General features: G+C 36.8%; 1 protein-coding gene across 1 annotated transcript in view; it reads right to left on the reverse strand.

The window, feature by feature from the left end:
* The window catches only part of PTPRQ (protein tyrosine phosphatase receptor type Q), a 133,490-nt gene that overhangs the window by 23,899 nt on the left and 95,637 nt on the right, over positions 1-13,954 (reverse strand). The window contains exons 45-53 of the mRNA XM_048302757.1: positions 13,738-13,924; positions 11,269-11,513; positions 10,585-10,651; positions 9,846-10,004; positions 8,398-8,620; positions 7,878-7,951; positions 2,349-2,448; positions 1,426-1,554; positions 163-207 (exon numbers count right to left, since the gene is read on the reverse strand). Of these exons, the coding sequence (XP_048158714.1) occupies positions 163-207; positions 1,426-1,554; positions 2,349-2,448; positions 7,878-7,951; positions 8,398-8,620; positions 9,846-10,004; positions 10,585-10,651; positions 11,269-11,513; positions 13,738-13,924 (1,229 nt within the window). The remainder of the gene's footprint in view (positions 1-162; positions 208-1,425; positions 1,555-2,348; positions 2,449-7,877; positions 7,952-8,397; positions 8,621-9,845; positions 10,005-10,584; positions 10,652-11,268; positions 11,514-13,737; positions 13,925-13,954) is intronic.

Genomic DNA, 13,954 nt, shown 5'->3' on the forward strand with positions numbered 1-13,954 from the left:
ATGATTTCATTATGACAAATACCTTTGTTTGTCATTAGAACATCTGCAAAGATTGACATTTCATTTTGATTAACTATATCATTCAATATAGCACGATAACACACAGGTTAAGAGAACAGAATGGAAAACACACCATGTTGCTTCAATAATACAAAAACTTACTGGATGACAAAAATCTCCTTGCGTCTAAAGAAAAATGAAGAGTATCTGGAAATAAAATCCATTAATACTTTAGTACATAAACAACATTAGTACTATTCTAATTCAGCTAACGATGTGAAAACAAGGTAATTTTGAAGATACATCAAGATCATTTATCTGAGGCAGAGTTGCTGCAGTGCATTGTCAATGGTTCCACCTTCAGAGGATGCTTTGCACTGTTATTAGCAGGTACTAAATTCTGCTATCTGAACAAGTGCCCTGCAGAGGACATACCCCAGACATTACATCAATGAGTTCCAGATGATTCCCAGTATGTTTTCTCATCTGTTACAAGCAGCCATTCTTGCGTGCTCTATTTTGAACAGGTTTGTACATGCAATCAACTTACTCTGTACCACACACAGACATACCCAAAAATCCCAGGTCAACAACTACAACCTTTCATCTTCCAGCTATTCCTAGTCTGAAACAGTAGGATATTTGGCTACTAGGGCCATTTTAGGGCTATTTTAGGCTTCTCATCTTTAAGGAGACTGCCTACCACAGTTTCATCTGTGACACAGCAGGGAAAATACAGGCAGGTGAAGAATGCTCACCAAACATTTCTAACTCAGTTGGTTGTCACATATTACTGATAATAATTATATTTATTTGGTGAATAATATCAATATTTCTGGCAGTCAAAAAGTGGTTTTCCTTCTGATAAATACCTGTGACAAGATTTCTTGTCAGATACAAAATATGAATTGCTGCATGCACCTTAAATGAGTAGATGTTAGGATAGCCAGTGTGCTGAGCTCCACAGAAACCCAGATGTTATGCCAATCCCTCTGTTTAAAAAAACCCCCGCTTTCTAAATATCAGTTAAACAATGACAGATTTGTTCTTGAGTTAGTTGACAGGGACTTCTAGGGGTTTGGCTTTTTCAAAAAGCCTGTGTAAGTTTGCAGCCTACACAAAATTTGGGCCATTAAAAAACTCACAAATTCTGCATGTTTAAAATATGTAGCCTCTCTTTGGCTAACACAGTTAAACAGTGATTTGCACTTAGATTTTTATCTTGTTGTAAAAAGAGCTTAAGATTAAGTGATTTTCTAAAAGCTAGTGAGAAGTGTCTTGAGGATGGAGGTCATTCTTTGAAAAAGGATCTCAGTGACCTGTGTAAATAAGAACAGCACAAACACTTCCAAACAAGCAAAGGTCAGAAAGGGGTCATGGCTACAGACCCTTTGGACTACTGTTTTGCCTAAGGAGTACGCTTACCGTGTAAATCTCTCATCCTTCAGCTCCAGGTCTGCCACTGTGATCAGCTGATCCAGTTTGAATTTCGTGTCAATAATTTCCGCATCTCGTGGGGAGTATGTGCCTCCCTCTTTTTGCTTTTGCCGAATTCTAAACAGAAAATAGTGAAAAATACACATGCAAAATATTTAAGGACACATAGGTCAATACTTTGATTTGACAGGCTGAAACTGAAAAATGGTTGCCAGGAATCCATCCTTGGCCTTTCTTCTTGTCTCCCTTCTAACAGTGTAATTTAGTCAAATACTGAATTTATGTTGCCTAAAATTCAGAAGAAAGAATCTAGGTGCTGTGCTCCTTTAGTTTTCCTACAAAAATTCTATGGTAATGCCTGAATAAAGCAGCTGAGTAAGAATAGAACTGATGAATGAACATCATGAATGAATGATGAAACTCACATCATGTGTGCAGTATGCAGCCTCCTTCTTTACATGGACATTTTGTTCACTATTTGAATTGAAACTCAATTTCTCTTCCACCTGTGGGACTTCTGTGTATTTAACTGATAAATTTAGAAAATAGAATTTAGAGTATTTACTTCATATCCAGCTGTAAATAGTATTAGGCATCATGATAACTATAACCAGCTGACACTCTGATCTGTCAATAGAGAAGTGGCTCTGAAAGGTTAAGAAAGGCTACCACTCTGATTTACCCTCTGGAAAAGATGGATTTGTGTCTTCATCTATGGAAGATTCCACCCTCACTAGACTAAATTCTTTGTGAGTCTCTCCCTTAGTTTCTACATAAAAACAAAAAAAAAAAACCCCACAAACCAAAAATCAAGACATTTTGGAATTACATTTATAGGATTGTTTCAACTCTTCTTTAAACCATTTTTGAGTGTTTTCAAACATGCTATGGCAAGGATATGTAAATCTCACCTTGCAAAAGCATATACTGCAGCCACCAAAAGAACAACTGAAAGTATACACAAAGTAACAGCAAGGATAACTTCTACAGATCTTCCTGTCGGTCCTTCACCTGCAACAGAAAGTGGAAAACTAATATATCATATATTCTTCAGAATTTCTAAAATTCTGACTGTATGAAATAGGGAAATAATGAAAGACAGACACATTTTGTCTCTGTATAACTGCACCCATTTTATGTTGGTTGAAAAGGTTCAAAAAAAAGAAAAATATAACAAAACCAGAAACAGTTTGTGTAAGGGTTCCTAAGCATTGCTGATCTACATAATACATAATTTTAATACAGATGTGTTAATACTATATGTGCAGATGTCACCTGGTGTTTTTCAGTTTTACCTGCTGAACAGGTTAAGGTCAGTCTATACTGCAGTAACATCAGCCTGAACACTGGCCTGAGGTCAGAACCTGCTTCAGTCTTTGTGCAGGACTACTGCAGCTCCTCAAGTGGAAAAGAAAGAGAACAACTCTAAAGCAATGACACTTGCAGCTGCCACTCACAAACACAATGATATTATTTTTAGTGGAATTCTAAGGGTGCTGAAGGAACTGAACCAGTGGTGAGATCTGAACTTTCTGGATTAATCTGCCTCGCTGACCATTAACTCATGTTCCTGGTTTATGTGAGAATTTGTGATATTGTTAGGAATAACCACCAGTAGGCCAAAAGTAATCATAAAGGCCTCGATGACTGAAAAGTAAAGGTGTTGGTATTCTAATCAGTCCTTCCAGGTGAGAATGAAAGCTCATTCAGAAACTGATAGACTACTTAGATTAGTAGTTTCTAGGCCTCGTCTTGAATATCTTTAGTGCTAAATTTCTGAGACTCATTTAATTTCCCACCCTTCCTGTAATCCTGTGCCTATAATAAAACTCACCCTCATTTTCCCTTAGGCAACAGTGAAAATAAGTAAAGCAAGGGAATACTACTGATGGTACTGTTCACTTTTGTTGACATTCACCTCCACTTGCTGATCCACTGCAGAAAAACTTAGTTCCTGTTTAGCATCAAGGAGAAGGAGAAAATGTACTGTTTTCTGCCATATGAAACTATTTCCCGCTCAAGGGACAACATCCTCCCAAGGACACACTGGGAAACACCACAGTCTTGGTTTCGTTTATCTCAAAAGACTGTGATTTTTGGATTAGAGAGTATATTTCAGTTGATCTGGACTGATGTACCTGAGAGAATGTGATTAAAATTCAAAATGATCCTTATTTATCAGAAGAAATCACCTTAAAACAGTGGGATGGAATTTTGTAAGATCAAGCGCATGGTTCTACATGTAGGCAGGAATAATCAGCTACAATAATACAGCACAGTAAACAGTTGGCTAGGTAGAAATTTATCAGAGATTATTGTAGACTGACACCAACGTGAATAAGCAATATCATGTCTGTATGAAGTTACAGACAATAGAATTCAGTATAGTTTGCAAAACACCTGAAACAATTCTTCCACTGCATTAGTAAAAGTTTAGATGCAACACTGGACACTACAAGGTAAGAAAACATTTAATCTTAGGTATAGATAGTAGAATAGAAAAGCAAGTACATACAAAAATGTTTCAGTGAGTAAATGAATCAAAAAGTTCCTGCCACTCACTTATCACTGTGATAAGGCAAAAATGTCAGTAATGTGAAAGAACAGAAGCATATCCAGAGAAACCTCTACAACAGTTCTGTTTTGCACTGAACTGTGAAGCCTGTGTCAAAATGCACAATTAACATCAATCTGAACAACGCAGATGTTATTAAACAAAACAGTGCTGGTAAAATGCCAACCAAGAATTAAAACCCCACATTTTCTCCTACTTCTTTGCAACAGGGGAGGACGACACATCTCTGTAGACATGTCTGTAGAGATAATCACGGGCATGGGAAAGGAGACCAAACAGAGAATGTCATGACATATAACTCTGAAGTGCTGCACTCAATACATGATAATAACAAACTGCAATAATAGAATATCATAAGGTCGCTTTCTATGTAAAAGACAGTGTCAGGAAACCCCATTTTGATTCTTTCCTATCTCATCAGATTTACAATTCACATGGAATAAGCACACTTACACGGGACTACTGATTGCGCCACAGTGATTTGCTGAACTAACCACCGGAGTTTACAAAAGGGTTACAAGCTGCCTTGATGTATTACAAATTTAAACAGTATTTATTACTGTATCTTAATTATCCCATGGAAAAATCCTGACCTTTCACTGTAATAGGGACATTAACTTTGCAATGAGAGTCATGGATTATGAGGAAGAAACTCCACCTCTCCAGCTCAAGAGGAGGGTTGTGGTATGCCTAATATGATTGGGTGGGTGTGCCCTATTAAAATATATCCTTTACTATAATTAAAAAACATTATTGTAGCTGTATATTCCCATAATTTCTGCTTCAGTGGTCCTCCCTAACAAAATTCCTTGTATTTACAAGACCATCTGACATGAGTCACAAAATGATCTCTCAAGGTTTTCCATATTTTTTTTCTGCTTCAAACATGTGACATTTAATTGTACCAAAAGGTTAACTGTCTGATTTTCCAGAACAAAGACCTACCTATTCTCTCAGTAGACTTAGAAACCAGAATGTAGGGGGTTTTGAACTGTTGTGAATAGCTCTGCCAAAATTCAAATTAGTGTTTCATCTAACAAAATGAAAGTCTAATGTTAGAAACCCAAAAATTTCAGTGGTTATTACTAAAGAAGCTAATTGATTTAAAATAAAATTGCAATTCTGATTTCAGGCAGCATAAATTCCTCTTGGAGAAAGGCTGATGTTATGAGTGCAATAGAAGTAACTGGGTTGCAAAGATTTATAAAAGCTGACTTTTTTGCATGTTTTCTGAGTTATATTTCTAGAGCAAGCTGGAAGTTCCTGTAACCAAAGTTTCTAGAAAGAAACACTTGGGCAAGGTTCCTCATGCTAAGTGTTTCAGGAGAGTGCTATATCTCCAATACCATTCAACTGCAGTACCTGCATCACTTGTGATGTATCAATTTGATGTTGATTTCACAGCACTTGTAAGAAGTCATGCAAAGAAGTTTTGATTATCTATTCCATGTAAGTTATGTAAGCTCTGAAATTTAGAAGCTAAGGCCAGACAAAAGTATGTTGTAGTCTGGCCTTAAAAAGCAGTGCTTGATGTTAAAGATTAACACAGAAAGCATTGGATGGGTGTGAGGAGACACAGATATCTGAGGAATTTATCCCTCGTTTTGGTTTTTTCCATATTAGATTTTATTCATCATACAAACAGATCTTGCTTATTTATCATGTACAAGGTAGAAAATGTCACAAGTTTTCAATAACAATGGATAAGGCAATGAATTACACTACCTGCTGCCACTAAGTATTGCAGATTTTTCTGTTAGAAAGGAGAAAATTGCCCAGAGGTCTGGATAGAGTTGGACTCATTTCCAGTGAACTTGTTTTGCCTGATTGGACACACTATCTTTCCCTTATTGGGAAAAATATTAGCTTCATTTGCTTAGATCTTTTAAATTCAGAACATATAAATACAACTTTTATGTTGCATTTTCCAGAGCATTCTGGGCTGGAGAAATAGCGCCAGATCCTTTCAGAATATTCAGGTAGTGAATCAGCATTTCAGGGTCTTCAGTATCAGATCATGTAACAAATTCCTAAAATGGATTAGATGAATAAGGGAGCTCATATCACAGAAGATGAATGCCAAATGAAAAATATGTGCCCACTAAAATTCTTCTGGGTACTCATCCAGTTGTCTTGGTGTGCATTTTGAGAAAGTCAGGGCTAATGCTTAGCTAAGTAAGTTTTTGACTTACAAATATATTAAAAGAACTTACAGATCTTATTACAGTCTGCTACAAGAGATGTCATTCCCAGTTTTAGAGGTGTATCAACATGGCCATGAGGGAATTATGTTTGATTTCAGACCAAATAACAACTGACCTATTGGCTAGTGACTTTAGAACCAGATGGATTCTCTTAGACAACATTAATTTATTAATTCAGATGGAGCTTTGTCTACTTCTAAAGGATGAAGGGGCTAAAGGGTCATGCCCTCAGATGACCTGCCATTAAGCTCACTGGAATATAATCATAGAATCATTTAGTTTGGAAAAGACCTTTAAGATCATCAAGTCCAACTGCTAACCCAGCATTGACAAGACCACTAAATCCTATCCCTAAGTGCCACATCTACACATCTTTTAAGTACCTCCAGGGATGGTGACTACCACTTTCCTGGGCAGCCTGCTCCAATGCTTGACTCTCTTTCTATGAAGAATTTTTTCCTTATATCTGATCTAAACCTCCCCTGACACCACATTTCCTCTCGTCGTATTGATTGTTACCTGGGAGAAGAGTCTGACACCCATCTTGCCACAACCTTTTCAGAGAGTGATAAGATCTCTCATGAGCTTCCTTTTCTCCATCCTAAATGACCCCAGCTCCCTCACCTGCTCCCCGCAGGACCTGTGCTCCAGACTCTTCACCAGCTCCATTATCTTTCTCTGGACATGCTCCAGCACCTCAATGTTTTTTGTAGTGAGGGGCTCAGAACTGGACACAGGATTCAAGGTGTGGCCTCACCAGTGCCAAGTACAGGAGGACAATCACTGCACTGGTCCTGCTGGCTACACTGATACAGTTCAGCCTGTATTCCGGATACAGGCCAGGAGGCCACTAGCCTCCTTGGCCACCTGGGCACATGCTGGATCATGTTCAGCTGCTGTTGACCAGCACCCACAGATTCTTTTTCCCTCGGGCATCATTCCAGCCACTCTTCCCCAAGCCTGTAGCACTGCACAGGGTGACTCAAGTGCAGGATTTGGCACTTGGCCTCATTGAATCTCATACAACTGGCCTTGGCCCACCAATCCAGCCTTTCCAGCTCCCTCTGCAGAGCCTTCCTGACCTCCAGCAGATCAACACTCCTGCCTAACTAGGTGTAATCTGCAAACTGACTGAAGGTGCCCCTGATCCCCTTGTCCAGGTCACCAACAGGGACATTAAACAGGACTGGCCAAATACTGAGCCCTGGGGAGCCCCACTAGGGACCAGCTGCCAGCTGGATGGAACTCCATTTAACCACCATTCTTTGGGCCCAGTCATCCAGCCAATTTTTCACGTGGCCAAGAGTATCAAGTACTGGTTCTACATCCAATAGAGAAGGAAAGAGCAGAAAGAGAATGGCTGCTGGAGGTTTGCCAAACAGGATGAACTATCCTGGCATCATGGTATTTTTATTGTTATAATTGAATCTCTGCAAACAAGCTTTGTCAATGCTGCCTCTTCATTTAACAGTCCAGGCTGACATAGAATCTCTTGACAACCTCAAAAGGACATACAAGGCAATGGATATATTTCTTCAGCCATTCTAGTTAACAAACATAGAGATTACTTACTTCATGGAAACCACTGTATTAAAAAGAAACTGAATTGTGAAGACTCTTTAGAAATAGAGAAATACTTTAGTAAATGACATTCTTCTTACCTAATGTTTTGACAGGGTCAGAATAGTCGGAATCTGTAAACTGTCCTTTAATGTTAGTTGCTCTGAACTTAAATCTGTGAAAGAAAACCAGAAAAGCTAATGAAATAAAGTTTATGTGTATTTTCTTAAATATTGTTTCACTTACGAACTAAAAAATATTTTTAAGTTTAGTGTAATATAATTTGGAATCATTATTCACCTGCAAAAGTGACATCATGACAGATATCAATAACTCAGTGCCAAAATCTTAAATTTCTGAAAAACCCTGATGTGAATTATTTATCTTGAATTTGAATTTATTTAATTTAAGAACTCAATAATCATCTTCTTTCGTTTGAAAAATTTTGTAGAAAATTTATCTCCCATATCTGTGCTCAGCCAAAAAATTTTAAATTAGATATACATAATGATAATTTCAATGTCCACTTTTCTAATTGAACTATATGTTTTGAGTGTTTGCATAAATCTATATTTCACTTAAATCTTTCTCTTGGTCAAACATAGAGACAAACGTACTTACAGGTACTGCTTTCTTGGTTTCAGTGGGCCATTACAGATTTTGTCTTGACTGGCTGGTATCATACATGTAGTATCAGCGCCTATGACATATATCTCTTCTTTCCCACTCATGTCTTCTTTTCCTTCTATACATGGTGGGTTTGGAAAGCCTTCATTTGTAAAATACAGCCTCGGTTTGTTGAAGTAGGCATCATACCACTTGGTAACATTCCCATCATGCTGAGCTATTATCAAGAAAAGAAATAATAGATACAATTTACATTCTAACCAGACTGCAATTAAAGAAGTTACATAAGAAATTATTTTTTAAGAGCTTAGCATGCTATTGGTGCCATTTACACAAATAAGTCTATAACTGAATTTGCACTTAAACCCAAACTTCCTTACTATCCACACTATCTGTGTTTTGTTAACTCTGAGTAAGCCAACTAAATCACATCTAGAAATTTTGAGGGGCAATTTCACACAGCAGCTCTGCCTTTGGATTATATTATTTATGCAAGACACTTGACTTTGAACATGACTAGCTAGCAAGCCAGTAAAAAACCCTTTAGTCAGAAGACAGTAAAGATTCATAAATTAAATTACTAGATTTCCGTATGTGGATGGAACCCAGCAGCTCATGAGAAAAATCTTCACAATGTTGCTTAGCATGGTATTTGTTCATCTTTCAGCTCAAAAGAATCTTCACAGCAATAGCTATGAAGTAAATGTCTTTAGGACTAGTGTTAAAATGCAAAGTTCAGAAAAAGGTGAGACACTTAAGGTGAGTTCACTTAATGTCCATGCTTTACTTCTATACTTTAAAACCAAGAAAAATAAGGGAATTAAATACCTGGAGTTTTTCCTTCTTAGGTAAAGTAAGCATGACCATATGATGTCTTATCATAAAACTCCCACTCACATTGATAAGCAGTTAGTCAAAGGGTTTCACAGCACCCTTTGTACAAGTAAATACTCATCAGTCCATACAAGGGAATAAACATTCTTACCCACAGTCTACAGAAGGGATTTATATAACTCCCTCTGCCCTCGTAATGAAATGGAAATATCAACTGCACATGGCTGCATTCTTTTATGGGCAACACTAATAGCGACAGAAGAATAACCTTTCCAAACCCCAAAAGTTTCATATTTATTCACATTCACATATGTAAAATGTTGGGGTGTTTTCCAAGGAAACAGAAAATATAGTGAAAAAATTAGGGACAGAATAATATTGGTGGCTTCAAACAGCATAGAAGACCCTTTGTCGGCAAGTATTCCCAGAATCCAGTACCCAGCCCACAGGTATTGTGAAAGATACTTTGCCCTTAGTGCTGTTGCCACAGCAAAAGCGACTTTGTTGACTGTCTCTTAAAATAAAATTACTGAAACCCAAGAAAATAAATGAAAAAGACAAACAGTTGAAACTGAACACTGTTTTCAAGGGAACTTATTAAATTCTACCTCCAGCTTCCACAACAAGAACTTGTATCTTCTTGATAGGACCATGATCGTCACTGTAATAACATATTGGCATTCTGATTGTAATTGTTGTCGCTGTGACCAGTAGTGCTCCATTGGTGTCATAAACTGGTGCTGGTTTCTTTTTAGGCCTTGGCGGTTCTGTTTTTAAACAAAGATATACCACAGAGTTCTGTTTTGCAGTATTTTCACTGCAGGTACATTGTTCAGGACCACAGCTGAGTTGTGCAAAAAAAGATCTCCAGCATATTTTAAGAGACTTAATGTTCTACTTAATGTCTTAAGCCTCTAAAAACTATATTCTGATAAATACTTATGTATATCAGTTTTCAATTAAAAGAAGAAACAATAAAAAGAGTGATGTTCAGTTTTTCAATTAGTTTCAATCAATCACTTTCTTTATTTCAACAACTGATGCTGCATATTTAGCTATTCCTGTGTCATATTCTAAGCTGTTTGCTGATGATAACTAAAATACTGAACTTGATATGATTACTTCACTGAGTCTGCACATGCTGTACAGTATCGTTCTAATACAAATAGCAAATGATCTGTAAAACTAAACACTACAATTCAAGGTGATCAATTACATATTCCTGCTCCTACATTATGCAGCCTCTAAGTAATAGCTCAAGGAACACAGCTGTGTACTCACAGGTAGAACAGCAATTTCTTCAGAATTTACAGAGATTTCAGATAAAGGGTACTTTATGGGACATACCTTTGATATCCATGGTTATTTTCAATTGAATTTTTGGCCCTGCACCAGCACCATTAATTGCATACACCTTAAAAAAAATATATTTGTTTTAATGAGTATTGTAATAGCATCATATTGGCCAATACTGGATATATCTGAAGCAACAATGAATGCCAAAACACTCCATTTGTCATTCACACTTGGCTAGAAATTACTTTATATTCCTTTAAAATCCTAAGTGCAGTAGCACTTCATTGCTTATAATGTAGCTCTTAAAAAAGGAGTAAGCAAGCCCACTTAAAGAATGATCTTTTCTCCTCTCGTGTGCCTGCCTCTGAGTATTTGAAAGTACTTCATGCACATACTTCTAGCAAGCTCCCCTTGCAGAACTGAACCTTTCATGTCCTATAAGCCAAATGAACAATTCCAGTAGTGGAATTAAGAGAGAGATTTAGTCTTGTGCTTGTGACTATGTGTCACAGATTGCTTTGCTAAGCGCATGAACTGGTCATCCAGACTAGTGATGTGTTCTGCTCCCACTCACTCTATCCTGTTCATTGCTCCCCTTGTTCCTCAGACCTGCCTCTCTTTGCACCCCAGCTAACCTTCTTGGCATGAAAATCTCATATTCAGTCAAAGTTTCAAACTAATCTCACACTTACATCAAAGAAAAAAATACACCCCCCCAACTGTATCAGTTCTTACGCTGACATTATAGGTATGTCCTCCTTTTAGTCCTTCTATCATGGCAGTGACTGACTGATCTTTTTTTTCAATGACACTAAGGTTGTGGATCTGGATGGCAGCAGGGTCATCTTCATTGTAAACCATAGCTTGATACACTTGAATATTTCCATTTGGTTCAGATGGTGGCACAAATGTTACTTGGAACTTTGTTACTTCATCTGGTATCTTCTGAAAAGTTATGTTGTTAGGTGGGTCTTCAGGCACTGAAATAAATATTTCAATGACCCAAAATCAGTTTACTACTATTACTATTAGAGTAAAACCTGAAAAATTAAAATTGTAATTTTTTTGTATATCAGTATTATTTCACTGATAGTTTCTGGTTTTATAAAAAATTCTCAAATACTTACTGCATACGTAAGTATTCATAATCACAATAAAAAGACAAATATCTACTGAAATCCTATTCTTAATGAATGTGGCACTGAATTCTTAATGGCACTGAATGCTACAAACTTTAAAAATAATGATTAGATAACACTCAATAGTCTCTACTCAGAAAATTTTTTTATGATTATCTGCTGAGAAAGCCTGAAAACATCATTATACCTTGAAAGACATCTGGGCTAAACAAATCCTTGCATGGGTTGACAAGCAAGAAGCAAGAGTCAGTGAGTATCCCTTTCTGAAAGGCCTCTGTTGACAGCAAGCTCTCTCCTAACATATAAACAAGCCACTGTGCTCCTAAGAGTCTCTGCTTACCATAACTAAATCTTTAGGAAAAATTTTTCCACTAGCTGATGCTCAGACACAAGCACAACATGCATTTTTCCCGGGGGCAGTTTCTTGTCAAATGCTTGTTCCAATAGCTTATTCTCAGGACAGCAAAGGTATAAATCATTTTCCCAATGTTTCTATCTGAAAGAAAAGGCTGTAACATTCTTTCCAGGCAGCTAAATATTTATTGCTCTACCTGAGCAGACAAGTATGTAGCGTGACCTCTAAATAGTGAAATCAAGCAATGGAAGGTAAACACATTCCCTCAGCAAAGGATTTAGATGCAGTTGTCCTATTGCCCAGGTTTTTTATACTAGCCAACAAATGCTTACTCAGGCTTCTCTGGAGTAACTCTGCGTAAACTGGTCCTAACCAAGCTAAGCTGTGCAAAACAGATGAAACGAGATGGAAAAAAAATAACTGTTTCTCTCTAAAGTTACTGCACATCCTAATGTATCACATATTTACATAAGGAAAAGGGCTACCAGAAAAGGTAGCTAGACAGGATGCTGTCTATCTCAGAACAGATCCAGCTACGACATAGTTTACTTTTTAACTTTTCCACAGTAAAAGACCACAGGGATAGAAATAGGTCATGGAATCCTTAGAATTTAACTTATTTAAAGCATTGGAGATACATATATATATATATGGATGGATGGATGTACACACTCATATAGTATCGTATCAATAGAGACCTTGGCTTTTTATACATCAAAGGAAGGATAAATGATAAATAAAATCACTGTGTAGTACACTTAAATATGAAATTAACCTGAGTATATAACTAAAAAAGATGTTCTGCAGATAGAGATAAGGGAATTGTGCTTTATACACAGGTGATAATTAGTTCGGATGAAACAAAACTTTAATACCCCTTGAGAAAATATTTTTAGTGTCTTGCTTGTTTTTTTAAAAAATTGAAAACAAATCAGAACCAACAAAGATAGTAGACAGAGCATAACTGTGATCTATATATGTAAAGTTAGGACTACATCTTCCCCATGTACATCTATTTCTATTTTTCTGAGCAAATGCAAATGCTATCTACTTTTCTGTAACAGCTCATCTCTCAGTTTTATTTCTCTGAGTAACTTAACAGCATCATCTACTTTTGTCACCTTAAAATCTAGCTCATTCTCCAGATTGTTATGAATCTGTGGAACAGCTGACTCAAGCAGAGATTCCTGTGGGCCTTCGCTAGCAACTTCCTTCCTCTGAGAATACATAAATAATGTCATCAAGTCAGCACAGATCCCATTTATAAATGGTAAGATGCACTTCACTTAATTTTTTATGTTTAAATTTTGCACCAAGACCAAGGATGTTGTATAGAGTTTTCAGTTGTCTCAAGAAAAACAGGCACCTCCACAAGGGAGTGATGCCTGCCTGTGATAGGTGTCTTAAATATACATGCTAATATAGATAGAACCTTTGTCTTCATTGGCTATAGAAGTAATCTGCATGGCTGTGTTCCACATATCCAAATTTTACATGGAGCAAGGTAGGATCCCTGCATAACTAAAGATAAATCTTAGTATTTATAACCATTCATTTTTTGTTGTCTGACACCTTTTTAAATATTAAAGGAAAATATTGTGAGGACAAATCTGTATTAAAAGCCCATTTTGTGTTCAAATTTCTCATTCATTTGTCAAATTAAAGTAAAACTGTGAAGTTTGATCTGTATAAAGTAGAAAAAATACAAACCTGCTTCAAAAGTGGAGACAATTACTGAGGAACTAGCCTTGCCTTCTAGGAGTGCAGCATTCACATCCCCCGTAAAGGCAATGATTACTACAGAATACCTTGTAAATGCTTTTAAATCAGAAATTTCTAAGACTTTACCCTCCTCATTTGTCTTCAAAAACCGACCTTTATAGTTGTCATTATCTACCTTTAAAAATATAGTAAAAAAAAGGAAAAA

Source organism: Corvus hawaiiensis, chromosome 4, assembly GCF_020740725.1.
Source record: "Corvus hawaiiensis isolate bCorHaw1 chromosome 4, bCorHaw1.pri.cur, whole genome shotgun sequence".
Taxonomy (NCBI): domain Eukaryota; kingdom Metazoa; phylum Chordata; class Aves; order Passeriformes; family Corvidae; genus Corvus; species Corvus hawaiiensis.